This window comes from Brienomyrus brachyistius, chromosome 6 (genome assembly GCF_023856365.1).
Source record: "Brienomyrus brachyistius isolate T26 chromosome 6, BBRACH_0.4, whole genome shotgun sequence".
NCBI lineage: Eukaryota > Metazoa > Chordata > Actinopteri > Osteoglossiformes > Mormyridae > Brienomyrus > Brienomyrus brachyistius.
Window position 1 is genome coordinate 767,770 of NC_064538.1, and position 21,639 is coordinate 789,408.

The window sequence follows — 21,639 nt, forward strand, 5'->3', positions numbered from 1 at the left end:
GTTCGCCTTTATTGTCCTACAATAAACTCAGGGAAATATGAATCTTTTCTCCCCAAAGGCTTAATCTTGGCTTGAAGTGATGATCCATAGCTCTGTTGACAGAAGTATGCAGCAAAGGCCTCCCTCATTACAGTAATCCAGCCAAACAGGAAGTGAGGACATAAGGAAGATGCTTCTGCTGTTTCGGGCTCCCTGCTACCACCTCCGCTGTGGCTCATTTCATTCCCCAAATCCCTTTAATCGCTTCTGCTTTGCGTCTTTTACCCGCGTCACTGGTTGGGATGTGGATGGTGCGTGACACACCAGTCCGACGGTCAGACCTCCCCTGTCTGCTGTGGCAGAGGCCTAGCCAACCTTACCAGGTCCCTGTGCCCCATTTCCGCATCGCTTGCCCTTCATTCCCGACTCCGCGTTTAGCTTTTGAACATCCGGCCTCTGAAACGGTTACACAAATGAACACGGACAGGTGTTGTGACAGTCGCGTAATGAGGTGGGACCCCCGCAGCCCCTTCTGGAACTTCTCCTCATTCCGCTGCTCCGTTATTCCAGACTTATTGTCACATGTGCTTAGGTGTTAGTCAAGGCTGCCTCCGCTGGCCGTGAAATATCGAGCGCTGGAATGTAGGACGACCTCATTGCGTGCTAAGTGCTGTAATGAAGATGCCGGTCACCCGTTTCCCAGCCATCTTAGAAAGTTTTGCCCTCTACAGTGATTGAGTTATGCAAAGGGCTGCTGATGACATCAGACAGAGAAAAAAAATCGGTTTCAGATAATGCACTCTGATTTGCGATGTTCCAATCTTTCCTCCTCCTTCGGTAAGTGTTTCTGGTGGCCGAGCTACAGTGAAAATCATGGCAGAGATGGATGCTGTGACAACGGTGCTAATTGGCGATTGCCAGCCAGCCGGCGGGTCTCACGCAGCATTTCCAGGCAGGCGGATAATATGTGGTTGTGGAGACTGGAAAGGTGGTGGGGGGGGGGGAGGGAGTGTCTTCTTGGGCTTGGACTGTGAGAGGATCCTCATCATTCCACACTTAATGCATTATAAATTAGTGAAACGATCCAGAACATTTGCAGACAGTAGGCAAAAGCTCTTCCCTCTATTTCCATTTTTATTACCTTTTTTAATTACTAGTCTTAAAGTTTAAAATTTACTTTATTATAGGCATCCTTGTATGTGCAGCAAAATATAAACTGTATGTCTTAGCAAGAAAAACATTAATGTAGTGACAAAGGTGTGGGACTGTGCCATGATGTCTGAAATGCACAATGAAATATAAAAATAGAACAATTAAAAGCATCGATGTAATGGAAATACTCTAAAGGCTGCTCCAGGTCAGTTTGTAGCCCCAAGCAGAGATTTTGCTGCTGTGCGCTTCTGTTGATGGGAATTGTGGAGTTTCTCTTCGTATGAAGACCTTACAAGCTCATGCCACGAGGAAGAATCTCACGCGGTGCGCTAATGGGGATCTTTGAGCATGTCGATTGAACTCCCTGTAGGCAAATTCTGTCTCGCTTCAGTTGTGCCCAGCCTTGTGTGGAGCCCACTCATAGGGTGTCAGTAGCATCGCCGTACATTCTCTGGATATAAATGATGCGTAAACCTGGCGCAAGATATCAGAAGAACGACCTGTGTGACAATGAATGAGAATCTAGCAAAGACAGAACAGAAGATAGTGCTCCCAAAATGTTGTTCTAACAGGCAGATTGTTCGCTATTAATGTTGGTAGCATTAAATACTTTTTTGGTTACTGTATGTCCTTATGTGGTTTCCTCATAACTTTCAAACATTCACTCCATCTACTACACATTCACTCAAACTACGGAGCAGGATAGAGTCGGGCAATATCATCACCCAGTGAATTAAGACAAAGAACAAACAGGAGGAAATAATAAAACATCTCCCCACCCGGCTGGTGCTACTTATCGGCTTAACCTGTAGCTCCGACATTCACACTTGTCCACTTAGAAGAGGTTGCCCAGAGTAAGTGTGAGATGCTATAGTGAATAAGAGTCACTGGTGATCAATGGTGTCAAGTGCCTGTAAAGAATCAATGAACATGGAACAAACAGCTTGTTTAGGGTCGCTTTTGATTGCATTGTGCCAGTACCGTGTGGATACTGTGGAGCTGTTGTTTAACTCTTCCGATTTTGCCCCCTAGTGGTTCGGACGCAAAAGCCTATTTTTTTTGTAAATATAACTGAAGGATAATTGCTGTGAATTTTCTGTGGTGGTGTGTTTTCAAAAAGGGCACTCAGTAAAATTTACTAACCCAGGGAGGGCCGTTCTTGGCAAATTGTTGCGAATTTTGTGTGAAAGTCTGTCATCAAAGGGGAACTTGGTTAAAATTGCTGACCTGGGGAGGGCCGTTCTTGGCAAATTGTTGCGAATTTTGTGTGAAAGTCTGTCATCAAAGGGGAACTTGGTTAAAATCGCTGACCTGGGGAGGGCCGTTCTTGGTAAATTGTTGCGATCTTTGTGAAATCGTATGTTATCAAAAGAAGTACTCTGAAAAATTTTCTGACCTGGGGAGGGGCATTCTCAGTAAATTGTTGTGAATTTTGCATGACTGTCTGTTATCTAAAGGGGCATTTGGTAAAATTTCCCAGCTGGGTGGGATAAACAGGATGACTAGACTGATGGATGAATGGGTTACTAAATATCGGTGTAGCAGTCAACGTATATGGAGAATTTGGAGAGTTACTATGTTCTTAAGTATAATCCTGGCAATAATCTCCATTTTTTCCTGAATTTGAACTTTTGGATTTGCCGTGACTATAGAAGAATACAGTTATGTTTTTCTCTGTTTTCTGAATAAGTAACGTCATTCCATGTCTTCCGTAACACCCCAGAACTGCGTACATGTTAATGTGTACACATACAGAAAAGAATGCATGCTTTCTTAGAGCCTGGAAGTAAAAGACCCAGAGTTGTCTATATGTAGACCTGATTTTAACTTATGAATAGATATTATTTTTTAGAGCAGGGCACAGCTGTGTAGCATGTGAGGGGTCTGAGGGCACATCTCTTCCCCGTTCAGTATGGGCCCTGTTGGACTAACATCGCATTCAGTGGATCATTCCCTACATCATGTAATTGGCATCAGACCAAGGTGAGCCTTTGGTTATGGTAAACAGATAGATGGATAACAAAATGGAGTGCAGAAGCGTGGACTAGGATGGCTGAATCGTAAAGGGAGAAGATCCCTGAGATTTGCAGTCTCCTTGCCGGTTTGGTATAAAGCTCAGTGCGGAGGAGGGGAGATGTTTGTGACCTTGGCAGTAACATAGCTGAGTGAGTAGGATTGTCTTGAGTTAACTAATACCTTAGTGGTGTCTAGATTTGAAGGTGGAATTGCTGCAGCCCGCATGTAAAATTACAAGATTACATAAGAGCTCGTTGCATGAATTCTTTTCATAGCTGTAATTCCCATGGCTCACATGTCTGTTCTTTTTTTCAGATGAATTACATAAAATACTTATAAGTGGCTGAATGAAAAAAAAAGTCAGTTCCTCTTTGAAGCAAAACATCTGCAGCCTGCTACTCGGTTCACAAGAATAATTTCTGGCACATTAGTTTGGGGTATCAGCACAGTGAACTTCAGGATAACAGTGTAACCCCCCTAGGGGGGGGGGGGGGTTGTGTTACGTCTGTGTTCAGTTTCAACAGCAGTGTGACACAGAAGGCAATAGTAACACCTTTCTGGTACAGGAAAAAGGTTTATTTACCAGGCTACAAGTTGATGTAGTTGATGTCGATGTGCCACAGCATTCATTTTTTTTTGTCGTGTTTTAATCTTAATTATCTTTCCATATGAGACTCTAGTCTGTCTCACATGATAAGCATAATACTACTGCAATGTTGCACAAAGGAAACTACACAATACTCTCCATGCCATGTCACGAAACTCTGCATACAGTGTCACAATACTCTGCATACAGTGTCACGATACTCTACATGGAGTGTCACAATACTTTGCCTACAGTGTCAATAATGCTCTGCATACAGTGTCACGATACTCTGCATACAGTGTCACAATACTCTGCATGCAGTGTCACAATACTCTGCGTAGGTCTTCTTTCTTCCGTTTTGCGATGTAAACCTGGATCCATAAATGTTTGAGTTGATTTCCAAATGTAATTGCTCAGTTAACTTACTTCTTTCTTTTTGGCATGTCAGGGCTAATCTGACCTCTTCATTCATTGCTGAAGTTTCTCCTGATGATATGGTTCATCAAATATGAATCAGCTGTTGATGAATTTTCTGTGGAGATAATGTGTATTTTTCTGCTAAAGCTGCTTGATCTTTGCTCCATCAGTTATTATTTACCAGTCGACATCCTTCAGCATACCCATTCAAGACTGGAGCTTATTTTTAATCTCATGGATCTTTTGAAAAACAATGAGTCGAATGAGATGTTTTTCCGATGTTTGGCTCTGTCATTCTTGGTAGTGTTCCGGAATTTGCTAATAATCCCCTGAGTTTCATAAACAGTATAGCAACATGTCACAATATTTAACAAGTTAGAAAATCTATTAAATCTGTAATCTCTGTGCTTAATCTTTGTGTCATTAACCCTAACAGCTTCCCTCGGTCTGCTCTCTCTGTAATTGGTCAGCTCAGACTGGGAGGGGTGCGTGTGCTTATTCTCCCACACAGCAGACCGAAAGCAAAACACAACCATCAATCAAAAAATGCGCTTTTCATACATCACAAGAAAAAAATAACCTGAGCGAAAAAGTTCATTTTCTTTAACAATCCCTTTCTTGGAAACACCATTATAACACTATCATAAGCATTACATAATAGGATGGAATAACTGGCAATTGCTCTTTAATACAGCTGTGCAGTAACATTGGACAGCTGTCAAAATGTATCGCCAGCATGAAGCTACTGAAATTATATGACAGCGCCATGTGACATGTGACATGTCATACTGCTGTCTTCATACTGCAGTTACTATGACAGGAGTGTGATGTGAAGAAGATCAGTTATTACCTCTGATATAAGTTACAAAGAAATCCGGGATCCTTGGTTGTGTGACACTTAAGCCTGAAGACCAAGGTAAAATAACAGTTTTGAGCTAGATCCAATCAGAGGTCAGAGGTATCCTGCAACAAACCCCCCCCCCCCCCACCACCACCTTTTCATATCCCTGGATTAGTTCAACCAATGCTGAACTTGGCATCATCATACCGGGGGGGGGGACACTTTGGAATTGGCGTGACCTGCGATGGCTTGGCGCCCCATCCTGGGTTGTTCCCTGCCTTGTGCCCATAGTGCCCTGCAGTGGGTTGGCGCCCCATCCGGGGTTGTTCCCTGCCTTGTGCCCATAGTGCCCTGCAGTGGGTTGGCGCCCCATCCGGGGTTGTTCCCTGCCTTGTGCCCATAGTGCCCTGCAGTGGGTTGGCGCCCCATCCTGGGTTGTTCCCTGCCTTGTGCCCATAGTGCCCTGCAGTGGGTTGGCGCCCCATCCGGGGTTGTTCCCTGCCTTGTGCCCATAGTGCCCTGCAGTGGGTTGGCGCCCCATCCGGGGTTGTTCCCTGCCTTGTGCCCATAGTGCCCTGCAGTGGGTTGGCGCCCCATCCGGGGTTGTTCCCTGCCTTGTGCCCATAGTGCCCTGCAGTGGGTTGGCGCCCCATCCTGGGTTGTTCCCTGCCTTGTGCCCATAGTGCCCTGCAGTGGGTTGGCGCCCCATCCGGGGTTGTTCCCTGCCTTGTGCCCATAGTGCCCTGCAGTGGGTTGGCGCCCCATCCGGGGTTGTTCCCTGCCTTGTGCCCATAGTGCCCTGCAGTGGGTTGGCGCCCCATCCGGGGTTGTTCCCTGCCTTGTGCCCATAGTGCCCTGCAGTGGGTTGGCGCCCCATCCGGGGTTGTTCCCTGCCTTGTGCCCATAGTGCCCTGCAGTGGGTTGGCGCCCCATCCTGGGTTGTTCCCTGCCTTGTGCCCATAGTGCCCTGCAGTGGGTTGGCGCCCCATCCGGGGTTGTTCCCTGCCTTGTGCCCATAGTGCCCTGCAGTGGGTTGGCGCCCCATCCGAGGTTGTTGCCTGCCTTGTGCCCATAGTGCCCTGCAGTGGGTTGGCGCCCCATCCGGGGTTGTTCCCTGCCTTGTGCCCATAGTGCCCTGCAGTGGGTTGGCGCCCCATCCTGGGTTGTTCCCTGCCTTGTGCCCATAGTGCCCTGCAGTGGGTTGGCGCCCCATCCTGGGTTGTTCCCTGCCTTGTGCCCATAGTGCCCTGCAGTGGGTTGGCGCCCCATCCTGGGTTGTTCCCTGCCTTCTGCCTGTACCGTCCAGGATGGGGTCTGGACCCCCATGACCCTGAATAGGACGGCGGGGTAAAGACAATGGATAGATGGATGGATTTAGGAGTTAATACACAGTTAATTCATTCATTTAAAAACCTCTGGTAATAAAACCTTCTTAAATCAGTGGTGATGACATAAGACCCTGATCTGTACAGAAAAAAATAAGTGGAGATCCGCCACTGATTAATGCAAAAGCCAGGTCTGACATCCCCGGGCCCTTTCCGCATCGTAATCTATTACGTCACACTCCATACTCACAGCCTTCCTATCTCAGATGCGGAAACGCAAACGGCTGTGAAATAAGTTCATGTGCTAGCAGCTCAGAACGACCCTAATTACAAGGGCAGGGGCTTTTCAGAGGAGGGCAACTGTGCCATTTATCCGACGGCTGACAGTCTGCATGTCTTCTTCCCCTCTGCATTAGTAATGCGTCGGGTGCGTCTTCGCAGCAGCAGATAGTGCCATCAGCCGGCTTCAGCAATTAAATTGCATGCAGTAACAACTGCCTTTCGCTTTTTGGGACGCAGCATTCTTCAACAATCCAGTTTTCCTCACCCTCCTTCACATAAAATCACGCAACAGTGATAAACTCCCTTACGATCTGAATGTTGCGGCAGTTAATACCACCGTCCCTGGATGGACCAGTTTCAATCGGCGTAGCATAAACTTTGCTGATTGTTACTGACTGTCATTTGTTTCTGACTTCCCGACCCCATGTAATGCTGGAGCAATTCTGTTGTTGACAAATATTTTATTGAGGTGGGCAGGAAAAAAAACAAAAAGCAAAAAAAGTCTGATCAGCACCACGGAGAGCCCCCCCCCCCCCCCCCCCCCAGCCAAATCTGCATTATCCTGAACAAAAGGTACAGCTACAGGTTCCTCACATAGAGAAAAAGAAAAAAATGTCGACTGAAAATTCATTTCTAGATGCAAAAAAGTCGATTGAAATTGGGTTTTATTTATAAACACATAATTTCAAGCTTGTTGACATGTTGGTGTTCAACTGGACTAAGTATGTTGGGAAGACGTGAATGCAAAACTTAACTGTATTGTGAATGTATCTGATCATTTTCATGGTAATATTAATAACAATAACACCACCACCAACAACAGTAATAATATTAATAAAATGTATGAGTTTTTATTTTATTGTTGTATTAGGTTGTTTTGCGTTAAACAATGCAGTGGGAAGCAAACAACATACTATTTACTTTAAGAACAGAGATCATCAATATGTAATGTGATGATATTTACAAACCACATTGTCAAGAAACGTTCTTGCGCTATAAAGAGAATAATAACGCTGAAGGATGGTTTTAATATTTGCCCTTCCAATGGAACAGCAGCCTACTTTCTGTATTTTTCCGTTTCATTTCGGTTTTCTGTTTCTCATTATTTCAGACATCTGTGTAGACTGCAGATTCTGCAATGTAGCTAAATAGTAGACAAAACTAAATAATTTTAAATCAGATTTTTCATTTAGAAATGTTTTCAACGTTTGGGCCATGAAGCAAGCACTGAATGCCTTTGTTTTGGTTTCCAGTGAGGGGAAAAGCAATACCTGTATGTTTTCATGTGATTGCATTATTTACTTTACACTGCCTTTAGGGGAATTCAAAATGAAAGATTTTTCCAAGAAATGACTAGTACAAGTACAACAAGTGGCTAAAGTCACTTGAGGGTTACAAACACAAAATACAAAATTGAATCGGATTTTGGGCTTGGTGAGATGTAGGCGGGGCTGCACTGAGCTCCGAGTGCAGTGGCTGAAAGGCATACTCGTCAAAAGCAAGTGATTAATGTTTCAGTGCCTTCTTCACATATTGAGAGGCAAATGCCGCATCTAGGAAGAAAAGAAAAACATTTCAGCCAGAAATATGCACCTAGAATAAACTACAATAAAATAAACTTTTAAGGATAAAACCCCAGTACACAGAAAAACAACCAGAATACCCATTTTATGTGTATATGCTTACATATTATCTCCATTGAAAATAACAGAACATCTAAAATTGGAAAAACTATTTCACGGTAGCTAGTAATCCAAGAAAAGTTAGAATCTGAGACCCTGGAACTAAGAGTTTCGCATTTCACAGTAACAACATGCTGTCATCTACAAATAGGCCTGTAGTTTGAGTCTGAAGTTACAACAACAACATCAACAACAAGAACAACAACAATAATTAGTGATCATGACTTATTGAATATGATAATAACTTTTAGCTTATAGAAATAATAAAAATAGTCTGCATAACGCTTGGTAAATTTGAATGTAGTAATGCCTTGAATACAGATGACAATTATTAAGCTTTTTGCTTGAATATGGTGATATTTGTTCAACATGATGGTACTGTATGAATTGAATATTGTATTGAATATACACCCTCTGAAGGTTCAGAAGATGTTAACTACTTTAGACTGAAACATCAAATGCTAAATATCATCGTCATCGTCGGAACCCTTTATTGCTGATGCAATATACCATGGCACCAGTCACAAGTACCGGTGAAGAGCAGGCCACATTGTGTGTGTGTGTGCGCGCGCGCGCGCACGTTTTAATTATGAATTTATTATTTATTTATAGTTTTATTATTTTCATGGATAAAATATCTGGAAATGGATTAATTGCCAGGCACCAATTAAATGAATATTCAGCAGAATTGTTTTATCGGACAGCGAGGAAGTCTGCACTTAAGTGTCTAACGCCTACTTTATAAGTCTGTACTAGCTGGGATATTCATTAATCTGCGTGGTAACCCGAGGAAACAGAAAACTCACAGAACTGGGGAGCCCAGCGATGACTACAGGTTGCATTTGACATCCCATGCAGAACATTCTGTGTGTGTAGTCTTGTATACTGTATGTTATATTATAGGGGGCAAATGTCCCCACAGTGTGATTAAAAACTTATTTATAATAAGAAGTAGAATTACTTAGTTATTTTTACCTTGTGGGGACATTTATTGTTCAGTCTCGGGGGACTCCAAAATCGGGGACTCCAATAAAAAACAAAAAATGTCGAAAGTCTTGTAGGTAAGATTAAGGTAAGCTTAGGGCTGGGTGGCGGCTAAGGTTGTCGTTATGCCCATAGAAATGAATGGAGAGTCCCCACAAAGATATAGATACCTAATCTGTCTGCTGTGTGTGTGTGTGTGTGTGTGTGTGTGTGTGTGTGTGTGTGTGTGTGTGTGTGTGAAGAGCTGCGTTAGCTGTGTGAGTTTCCTCGGCTGCTCCTGCTTCTCTCTCATAGCCCAGTGATCTGCATTTTTCATGATTTCATGCCATTACCCTTGATTGCTCTTGCCTTATGACCGTCTGCACCCACTCCTTCGAGGCCTGCGGTGCAGTCTGAGGGTGAGTCTGTGTGCCCTGCGTTTCCTGGGAGTGTAGCCAGGCTGCGTTTGACCCTGCATAGGATACATGGTGATGGAGAACATTACAATGGGATGATACAATGGGAGACCTTGGTGCTGAAAGGACAGATGAAATCACTGCTTCCGTTGCATAACGTCTTCCTCGGTTCTGGTTATATTCAGTCTGAGTTTATTCACATGCATAATGAATAGCTGTTGAAACACTGTCTTTCTGAGGCACTTCAGCACTGTAAACATTCTAGCTGAAACTTTGTCTCATTCCCTGTCGGTGTGACACCCATGTACTGTACAGTAGCCATGACTGTTTAGTTGTTTTTTTTAAATCCTTTAAATAATGCATCAGCGCGAACGCAGTGCAATTCATGTGGAAACAGCGTTTATTTCTTTGTTTTCAGTGTTGTGGTGGGGACACATGGGTAGGCTTCCCAGTGCATCTGTAGCGGTGTAGTAAGTTGTCTGTCCTTACCGCCTTTGAATGCACTGGATAAGTTGCCATGGCAACTCTGAAATCGATTTAAGCAGCTGGCTTGTGCTTTGAACTCCATACTGATATTCAGCAACTGGTTGAATATCTTGGCGTCCTCCCAGAAAACTGCTATAGAAATCAGAAAACTGACATCCTGTGATTGTGTCAACCATACAGGCCCAGCTTGATACAGTTATTTTCTTGTTGCTGACAAATAGGGAAGCAGATTGTTTTTAAAGTCAGTCACTCCGCAGTTTCTTAAAAAGTCTTGAAAAATTGCTGGATTTGTTACCCTTTTTTTTTCACCTGAAGCACGTTTCTTAAACCGAATCCACGCTGTTCACTTTTTTTCCTGGATACTTGGATATCTGAAACATGCTCACACTTAATGCTTGTGTGTTTATGGAGATGACAGGCTGGCTGGTCGTGCGTGAGCAGACAGCTGGGTGAAGCATGTAAGAGGGATTAACTTGTGTATGTCTGCACCTTCTTCTCACCTTTGCTCTGCAGATGTCGCGGCTGAGGTTGTCGTTACTGGGGAGGATTTAGCTCACGGCTAATACCCTTTAATTCTCCCATATGCATATGTACCCTCCCATTGGGTCCTCCTGGCAGAGAGTGAGGGGGATGTGCGTGCGTGTCTGCAGGCAGCCCCGTGGTGCACCTGGACGGCCACCTACTCCTCCCACATGCGGCTTTGCCCTGTCGCTAGCTGTTGCTGAGAGTCAAACTCCGAGGTGGTCTTTGAGAATGTGAGAACTGTGGGGTGGGGGGGGTTTGTGGGAGGTGGTTGGGCTGAGAGACCTGGAATTCAGAGGAATCTACAGAGACTTGTTGCAGGAAGTGCCGTAGCTGGTGTCTGAGTCACCGATCGTGCCTTTGCAGCTGCCGTGATCGGCCTTCCGGCTGGCGGGAGCCACACACCGCTCTGGGGCTGGCTGGGGAAGCTTCCTGCTCGGGCACCGCGATGCAGCCGCTGCTTTCATTAAGGGCCTGTCACAGACACGCTGTACATGCTGCCCTCGGGCACCCAACAGGTGACGCACTGGCAATAAAAAACACTGGCAGTTCAAACTGCAGGGGAGGAGGGGGGCTGGGCTGCTTTCATTTTGTGCACTTAGAATTAATTGCTTTGGTTAAACATCCAGCTGAGTAAATAAGTCAAATTATGTTTTGGAATAAGAAACTGCAGAGAAAGCAAACTGTTAAGTCAGGGTCCTTATAGAGAAGATGGAGCTTCAATAATATGCTTTGGGATCTGGAAGCTTTCCAAGGTGCCAAGCCTCTCACTGCATGGGGCATGTAACTATAAGCTGGTAAATCACCATGCAGAAAATGCAGCAGGTGGCACCTTGGAATACTGGACTGCATGCTGCCTGCTCGCGTTTCACCTCCTGTTTAACAAATAGGTACCAGACAGCAAACTCCAATCAAACCGTAGGCCGTGAAGTAAATGGAAAAGCGCTTAAAACAAATCATATCTGCAATACCTCTTCGGTGGACGATGTATCCAGATCTTCCACTAACTATCTCACTGGCCTTATTTACCCTGAAACCTAAGACAGTGATCAGTGCAGCCAAGCCCAGCTGGATTTCAGTGCTGTCTGAATGAGATGTGAGTGAGAGGCCTCCTCTAGACCCAGCGCCCTGCTGTCACCTGGCAGCTCGCAGTGCATAGAATATGACTATGCATGAGGTAATATCGCTAGAGGTTTGGTCAGCGTGAACTGAATTCCTGCCTTATAATAACCCTCATCACATCAGGCCAGCATACAATATGACATTCATTCCACAGTGTTAGCCTATCCAAGTTTCCCATTCGACCAATTCTTTCAATGTAAATTTGATTTATTATTTTCACATTCAGCTGTTTGGATGATACTAACCTGAATCTCATACTGTAGTGGGATTCTAGCACATTCTTATTTAGAAATCAGTCATTAAATCTGATGCTTAGCCCAGGGGTTATGGCCCCCACTAACAATGTATGTTAATAGCCGATCATTCAGTAAATCGGGGAGGTATCCTAGACTGAGTCAGGCTTTCAAAGTGCGTCTGGTTCCTCTTCTACTTCTGCTTATTATTACTATTATTTGTGAACAGAAATGTGTGAAATTGAATGGGAAGAAGCAGTAGGAATTTTGCCCAGGATAGTAGTTTAATAGAAATGGCTCACAGAACCAAAAGCAAACACGGTAATTTCAGTGTCATCATAAGGGAAAACGCACAGCTTTGTAAACAGAAGTGGACAGAAAAAGGACCAAATACTGGTTTCATCTTAGACTGATGACTTTACGTATTTAGCAATGTGTTACAGCAACGCCACACTAATGCGACACATCGCTGCCGGGTTTCTGCATATCTGTGAATCATTGCTCCGCCCCGCTCGGTATTATGCGGACGGTCCCTGAGGGAGAGCTGGCTGTCTGGCTCTCGGACAGACCCCCTGCCTCCAAGGCGGAGTAACCCAGTTAAGAAATCTGTCCAGTCTGAAGTTTCTGCGAGACATTTTTCATTTTGCTCTTAGATGAGAGCAGCACATTTGCAAAGCTTCAGAACTGGTAGCCATGACCAGGCTTAAGTGACGTTAATCCGTGCATCCGCTTGTTTTCCAGCTGCTTATATAGTACAGGGTCAGGGTGATTTACTGTAATAAATTGTCATATGCTGTGATGGGTTAGTGCTCGTTCCTGGGTTGTTCCCTGCCTTGCACCCATACCCCCTGGGAAAGCTCTGGACCCCCCGTGACCCTGAATAGGGTAAGCGGTTTCAAAAGATGAAGAGGTGGATGGATGGATGGATGGATCGGTGAAAATGATCACATGACTTCTGCATTGTTAGCGAACTCAGTGAAAGAAGCTAATTACAGGAAACAACGAAAAGAAAAAAGGCAGGAGATGAAAAGAGGAAGGTCCCGTAACTCAGGGATGCTCTGCAGCATGTGCCGTCTGAACGAGCCGCAAAGGTCTGAGGTTCCAGTCAATATGCCAGTCAGAAGCGTGATGCATTTGCCATTTACCGCTGAGCCGCTACTGTAAGGTAGCAGGGAAAAGGCGGAAATAACATGAATACATGTCATGCCTCGGGGAGTTTACCTCTCTGTTTGCATTTCTGCTGTTGGGGACTGTTACTATTATTCCCGTGTAACTTGCGATTGTCTGTGTGTGTTTTCTATTCCATGTGTCATGTCTCCTCATACATTTATCACGTGTTGATACCAAAGTCTAAGTGATAAATCCAATGGGGCGATTTATCTTCACAGCCTGCAGTGACATTATCAACGGGTCGACTAACATTAAGTTTTAGAGATATTGGGAAACAGGAATGATATTTTTTGCCAATGGTTTTAATAATGTTTGATAAAACTCTATTTACGATGCTCATAATACTGAATATGTAATAACATGTGGTATCCCCCCCGTACCCAGTATTTTACATCATAGGTTATAGGTCAGTGTGAGGCTGTTTATGATGCAGCAGATCTGTTTCGTGTAACACTGAGTGAAACTTGTGGCTGGGATTTTTTTTTTTTATCGATGTATCTCACACTGGCAGATGCCAACTGAAAAGCAGAATTTGATCCTGCATTTAATCCCCTTGGTGTTTTTTCTTCCTGTTGTCAGGTTTGGCTGTTCATCAGATTATTACGATCACTGTGTCTCTAATCATGGTCATCGCAGCCTTGATAACAACACTCGTCCTTAAGAACTGGTAGGAAAGATTCCTTTCATTCATGTTTCTTATTTTAAACATAGTCATATTAATTAATTTCCAGTGAAGTTATTTTAAGTTATAACCAAAGACAGGACGAATAAAACTAATAAGCATCTCCTCATTTTTCAGCCCCAAACTTTCGTCATTAGATGAGTATTTTTTGCATTCCAATGTGAAAGTCTTTGAAATGAAACTTTAATTTCAGAGGCCACACCTCCAGCCTGGTTTTTTTGTTTTTAATTGGCTTCTGACTCACGCAGTACGGACATTCAAAGCTGGAGGCGCAAGGTATGATTTTATTGTTGTTTCTTGTTTTTGGTACGTGTTTTTGTAGCTGTGCACAGAGGGGAAATGGGCACCACAATAGCCATCAGAGGAAGATCAACCAGCAGGAGGAAAGCTGCCAGAATTTGACTGACTTCACCCCAGCGCGTGTCCCCAGCAGTGTGGACATCTTCACCGCCTATAATGACAGTTTACAGTGCTCGCACGAGTGTGTGCGGACACCCGTGCCCATCTATACCGATGAGATGATCCAGCACACCCCGGTGTATAAGATGGCGTACAATGGAAACAGGTAAAACCCAACCTGCTAAGGCCTAGACAGCGACTGTTAGCTAAAGTGTGACCTCGTTGAAGGAGCGTCCCATACTCCACATCAGGGCTTCTGGATACAGATCAAACCACAAGTTAATCTGGACCCAGCTGATAATGGACCTTTCTTTATGAATAAGAATGGTTAACATCACCAAACGTCACTCACACATAACTTGTCATATCCTCCCCAACGTCAGAGAGTTGAAATCATCAGCGAGTTTTAAAAAGGCCCCGTTACTGTTATATATTGATGTCTGTAATTGAAAGTTATTGTTCATTCATTAGTGTTTTATTTTTTAAACTTGTTCTGAACCTCAGCCTTTGAACTGCAATCTGATGCAGACCTTTGATCAAAAAGTTTGAGCGCAGCTGCTCTAGATCCTTACTTTGACTTTTTCTAGTGAAATATCTGACTGTATAAATGGATTTAAAAGTACTCGGCAACTTTGTAACACATAATTGGTAACTTTGAATGGTATGAATGCCGTTCAAGGTATTCCCTGTATTACATTTCCTCTTGATGAAATGACACTAAGCGGATTGGCGCTCAGCTAAACTGGACTGTTCTGTGGGAGCAAGCGTTGATTCATGCTAATGTGATGCTCAGTGTTATTTAATAATCCTGTCATTTGATTGGGCAGTGATAATGAGATAATAAGAGGCATTGTTTTGTTGCGTGGAGGCAATTGAAAATAACTTGGACAAGGTTCAGTATTCTCTTCAGTGCGAGCCTCTTTTATACTTGTGGTGATGGGAAATTATGACACACTTTTTTTTTATGAAAGGGAAGAAATGTTATTCAAATGAGCTCAGCAAAGCTGAATGTATTTTTATTGCCAATTTAAATTTTTAGGTTTTCCGGAAGATAATGGAAGATAAAACAGTCTTCTTTAAAGATACCTAATATATATGGCTTATGCAAAGATGCAAAAGATAGTCCTTTAGCAGGAGTTGTCTGTTAATTCAGGACAAACCTTCTCCACCCAAAAGGCAGTGAGAGATCCTTGGTTTGTCTTTTAAGAGGATACTGGCCTGAATGATGCTGGAATCAGTTCTTGTGGTTATTGAAGTGAATCCATTATACATTTTCAGCATTCACTGTATGCCCTGTGGGAATTGCATCAATGCTGAAATAAAAATACATGCTTATGTGAATAGCAATCTACCAAAGCATTTGGCCTATTGTCCTCTCACCTGCCAAGAGCTGCTCCATTGCAGTGTTTGTTGCTTTTATTGTTTAATGTGGGGGGATCCCTCCCCCCAGCTCTTGCTAGGAGCTGACTTGAGAATGGTAAGGTCTTGTTCAACAGACTGTTGTGTCAAATGGGGGTGTCAGCTCTGCCTGCCCCCCCCCTGCCGCTTTCCTGAACTAACACATCAGCTGTTAGCTTGTGGCTGTGTTGTCGGTTCCCACTGCTGTGTATATTCTATGCTGTGGAAAATCACAGACCTCAAAATCTTGAAGGAACAACAAAATAACTATAACGACTGTTATAATTCTAAAATACATTTGAAGATAAAGACTTAAAATTCAAGGCGGCACGGTGGTGCAGTGGTTAGCGCTGCTGCCTCACAGCGAGAAGGTCCTGGGTTGGGTCTCGTCTCCTTTCTGAGTAGAGTTTGCACGCCCCCCCCCGTGTTCACGTGGGTTTTCGCCAGGGGCTCAGGTTTCCTCCCACAGTCCAAGAGCGTGAAGGATAGGTTCATTGGTGAATCTGAATTGGCCCTGTGCTGTGTTGGTGACTGCCCAGGGTTGGTTCCCGCCTGTGTATAATCCTTAAAAAATTGGCTACTATCAAATTAAAAATATTTTTGTCATAGCTCTATCTTTATATGTTCCACATACTTGGAATTGTGTTTTGAAATTGTGCTTAACATGCCTTCTCTGGTAAAGGTTATTGTGGCCTGCATTTGCACCCCCCCTCCCCTCCCCTCCCCCCACCGCTCACCAGCTTGCTTTTCTCCTTCATCCAGACCCCCGCCCACGGAACGGCAGCTAATTCCTGTGGCCTTTGTGTCCGAGAAATGGTTTGAAATCTCCTGCTGACTGGCCGAGGCGCCCTTGTTGTCGTGGGCAGGACGAGAGCTCCTGATGTTGTTCCTTGGTATGTGCCACAGCTTTTACGATCCGCTGCCACCCCTCTGCCCAGGTCGTCCTCACTGTGAAGCTGTGAGCTTCTCTTACGCCTCAGCCTGCACATCAAGAGCCTCATTTTGGGTATCTGATGGAAATGCATTTCCTTACTAGTGACTCTGACACTTACATGCCATAAAATTTTGTGAGATTTAATACTGAAAAACATGAATTCCATGCAGTATTGGGCAAAAGTATCTCTAATCTTCATCTAATGAGGTAATTTTCACATTCTTTTTTTTTACGTATTAAATATTAAAGGCTGTAATACAGCAGCACATTTGTATGTCTTACTATAAAATGGAAACTGGGAGGAATGTGGAAGATCCATGGAAGATTGGAAATGATACAGGTACCGAAGCTGCTGACATTTAATGCTGCTGTCCACTGGCTCCCCAAGCATTCATCAAGATTAGCTGTTGCTGTATATTACACTCTTTCACTCTGAAATCCACATTTTAAAGACACTTTCAGGTCAGTTTCCATAACTGAGTTATCACTCTGAAAGATAGTATTGCACCAAATAAAATTTGTATTTATGGCAACAGACGTTATAAATCAAACCCGAGGGAATATTGAAGTACAATTTTTTTCTACCAATGTACAGCACTGTGCAAAGGTCTTAGGTAGTCAAAGCAAATGATGTCTAAATATTATTCATGTTGATGTAAAATTGTAACATGCCTGTCAAAGCGTGTTAGCTTATCTATCTCAAAACCTCTCATAGTCAGCACAGAGCTAGCAGTAACCTTCCAATTCAACATTCAACCATCCAATTTTATTTGACTCATCCACTAGCGCACACTGTTGACTGATCAATACCTCACTGAGTTATTTAACTAATTCCATTAATTAATGAAACGGCTGGGGTGCCCCTGAGGAGAGATCTGGGAACAGAAATCCATCCTACAAGATACCGGCAATTTTTTTGGAAAACAAAAGAATTTCTTGTTTGTTTTTATTGTGCCGGTCTTGATGTGCATTATGTTCAAATGTTTTTTTTTTTCTCCCCTGAACAAATATACACGTAATACCCAGTTAAATAGCGCTGAATGTTTTCTTTGACTGTCTACGCGGTTCTCTATGTGTTCTTCATTCAGGCACATTAAGGGTTTGTTTTCTGCACACCTGCACAAATGATCTCGCTAAGCAGGTTACCCTACTAATACAGTGCGTGTTGCATACCTGCTGCTACCGGCACCTTCAATTACCGGTTGCTCACATATGTCCAGGGTTACAAATTTATTCAGCTGCAAAAGACTCATCTTCCGAGGGCATATTTGTAACAGGCACCACTATAACGTAACACAATGCAGGCCGATGATGCTGTTTTTTTATTGCTTTGTCATTTAATAAACATTTATTTATTTCTCTTTCAGGATCCCTTTGGTAGACCTCTAAACCAAGTGAAACAAGCAATTACAGTACACACAGCCAACTTTGTTAAATAGTGGGAACTCTCCAACATGAGAAAATAAATTTATTTTTCTAAAAGGGAGATGAGACAATGTACAAGATGCCACTCATGGTTATTTTACAGAGACCTATATTTAGAGTAAATACATAATTATGTGTGTGTGCCGAAATGTGAATCAACTCTGCAGACATCTTGAAGAAAGGAAAATACACAGGAGGCTGGAGAGAGCAGAACTGAATTATTACTGTACGATGTGCCAATGATGCCAATATGTGCCGCGATCTGTACAGAACTCATCCAGGATGCCATGGATTCATAATGACCTAAGTGGCAAGCGTTTCGTTTTTCCTTTCTCAAAACAACATTATCGGTTCATACGTCCAATAATGGTTTGGTTCTTTTTTAGAAAAAAAAAAAAAAGTCTTAAAAATTATTTTTGAATAAATTTTGACGTAGTTTAAAACATGTGTTGCAAACTCCCAAAAATTCTGTTTGTATACAGCACCGTGAAGTGCAAATAAATGAATTAGAATGAAACGTTACTCTATACGGTAAATTCTGTACTCAAATATCTTTTCTTTTCGTCACCTCAGTCCTTCTGAAGTATGTCACATTGACTGTATTTTTATAGACAGCATTTTAACACAAGAATCAGTTTCTTTTGTAGGCTAAAGTTTTAAATGGTAGTGAAGTCTCACATACAGCCATGTCAAGAAATGGTCCAACAGTATTTAAAAAATCAGCTCCGATATCAGCCCTGTTTTACTCCCTTAAATCCTCTTCATTGTGTACGCTGGTCATATTTGAGATGTTTCTTGAACTTTTTATGTCAACCAAGACATGGTTCTCTTATTTTAAGACTAGTGAACGGCATCATCTCTCATGGAAGATTTCTCAGTGCAGAAAACTGATGAGTCCAAAGGGAAAGAAGCAGCCGAATGTCTTCCGTAAAGATCGCATACATTAGCTGACCGTCCAAGGAACCATGGTTTCTTGTGCTCCATTCAACAACAACAACACCCCACCCCGCCAAATTATTTCCCGATTTTCATTCAGAAATCAGGTGTGGATGCCAGCAAAGGCCCATATTCAAAGGTCACAGGCCCCCCGCCGGAGTGCTGGTGTCCGGAGAAGCCGGCCGCAGGTGGCAGGGCAGCTGAGAGCCAGGCATACTGATCACCTCACACCTCCATTGAGCTTCAGTCGCATGCAACACACGTCCATCGGATTGCACCTTTGGTGCCCCGTTTGGGCTAGTGTTCTTGTTCCTCAGAAATGTTAGACACCTGCGTTTCATGGAATCAGTAAAGATAGTTGCATATTCTCCGCCTCAAGAAAACTATATCCGTAGGGACTATTGTTTTCTCTTTTTTTACCACTTAAAATAATCAAAAAATGTAAAAAAAAAACAACAATAATAAATTGTGCGGACCGGCAAAGAACATTCATGAATACAGCCATTCTATCGAATTAGCTGGATTGTAAAATGAGACAGAACTGTGCCAAATGATCTGAGACACTCCACAGCTGTTGGTTTACCTCCCCAACAAAATCACTTGAAAACTGTAAAAATGGCACCTTGTTCCAGAAATCTGGCTTTTATGCCAGCAATCGGCCATTCAGGATGAGTCAGCAGGTCAAGCCTTTCAGTTCAGGGCACCTCTAATGCTGCCAGAATAGGGGCTTTCCTTACGTAAACATGGCTTCCGTTTTTTTAAGCCAATTTCCGTGTCTCCCAACACCTCACACCTCCCACGAGAGATAATGTCCCACACTGTACCTAGACATCTATGTGAATCTACTTTTGCTGCTGCCCAATTCAATATTTTTACTGACTGGTCATTGACAGATTTGGAGTATATTTAATTGCTGTAATATGTATATGTATATCTGTAAATGTATTTTCTATATATTCAATTTGTGTACAGGTGTGTTCTTTTTTTAAAAATAATACCTGTCCATTTTAGGGTGGTGGGATTGGGCTTTAGAAGCTGTGTCTTTGTTTACAAGTGTGACTACAATGATGCTTCTTTTCATAACACTGACTAAACATTGTGCCAAGCTTCCTACTTGCACTTTCAATCAGTACTTGTATGATACCTTTGGCAAACACATATAACTCAGTTGTTACACTGAGGTCACCGTGTATAAAAGATCAGAGGAGACCCCCTGTGTGTGCTGGTTTGTGATCAAGCCAATGGCAAGGCTGGATTGCGATCCAGCCAATGGCAAGGCAGGTTTGCTATCCAGCCAGTTGCGAGGCTGGATTGTGATCCAACCAATGGCAAGGCTAGATTGTGATCCAGCCAATGGTGAGCCTAAGGCCGAGCCCCATTCCCAAGAAACCGTCCACCTGCAGAATTTGGAGTATACATTGTAGTTAGCACCTTATGGACCTTTGAAAATCAGATCAAGCATCTTCTTAAATATCTAGAAAACTTGAGGAAAAATATAGGTCCTCACCTATGGTAACATTTAGAAGCCACAGTCTATCATAATCGCACTTTGGTTAATAATAATAAAAAAAAGTAATAAATTTAAAGAATAAAATAAATTTTATAGCTAATAACATTATTAATTAATCAAATAAGCTCAAATAATATATTTACATATATAAATCTATTGAGAAATACACTTTTATCTATTAAAAAAAGACATCTATATAAAATTCCCTGTTTATATATTTAACAGTCACAATCACAACTCAGTGAACATGTCAGTCATATCTAATTCAGACGTTAACTGTAACCAAAACCTGCGTTCCCTGGCAGGCTGAGTATCACAGCAGCAACCGATTTGGGACTTGGGGGTGGGGGGAAGAGACGCTGTCCCCCTTATCAGTATATCTGAAATTTGTGCTAATATTTGCAGTTACATTTGTTAAATACTTCCCCTCCCCCACCCTGCCTGTATTATTTGGATGAGAGTAACAATTTTTCTAACCTAAGGCTCAGAAATGACTTACAGGCTGATATTATTGAAACTTAATTTCTAGATTATCTTTCTCTACATAAATCTACCATTGACACACTGACGTACATTAAGACTTTAATTTTTTTTATTATTGCCTCTGTAACTGTACAGCACTGAAGCACACATATGAAGTATACAGATGTTTACATAAAATTATCTCCCACATTTTACCTCAGCCTTTTCAGGAATCTGCGTGTATTACTGTACCGATACAATCTCGCCTTGCTATGATCCATTTGAATGATTGATATTACAAACGATACTGAATAGTGAAGATGTAAAACATACACAGAGGGTAATATGCTCATTTTCGTAAAAGTTTCAAGAAAACTAGATGAAAATGTGAATGAGATGACTGTAAAAAAACAAAACAAAAAAAAAATAACTATGTAACTGGCACAATCAATGTTTGAAGCTTCTTCCATCAAGAGCGATCGTGAAACAGGTCAAGTAGATTGCAGTTTTTTTTATGGTGTGTTCGATTATTTATTAGCATCATCAACAAGTTCTCAGACTTAAGTATTTGCTCAAAGAATAAGGCAACAATATGAATTTCTTGTCAGTTCATTTGCCAAACTCACTGCAAGAAGTTAGCGCCTTTTGAAGCTGTGATTGTTGAGATACGCCTAAACCTGCGAATAGAGCTAGTACGTTAG

The 21,639-nt window shown here is 42.8% G+C and overlaps 1 protein-coding gene across 1 annotated transcript in view; it reads left to right on the forward strand.

The window, feature by feature from the left end:
• ajap1 (adherens junctions associated protein 1) overlaps window positions 1-21,405 on the forward strand; it is a 57,777-nt gene extending 36,372 nt beyond the window's left edge. Inside the window, exons 3-6 of the mRNA XM_049018118.1 lie at window positions 13,772-13,859; window positions 14,197-14,439; window positions 16,434-16,564; window positions 17,973-21,405. Coding sequence (XP_048874075.1) covers window positions 13,772-13,859; window positions 14,197-14,439; window positions 16,434-16,506 — 404 coding nt within the window. The 3' untranslated portion in view covers window positions 16,507-16,564; window positions 17,973-21,405. The remainder of the gene's footprint in view (window positions 1-13,771; window positions 13,860-14,196; window positions 14,440-16,433; window positions 16,565-17,972) is intronic.
• Window positions 21,406-21,639: the final 234 nt, after the last annotated feature.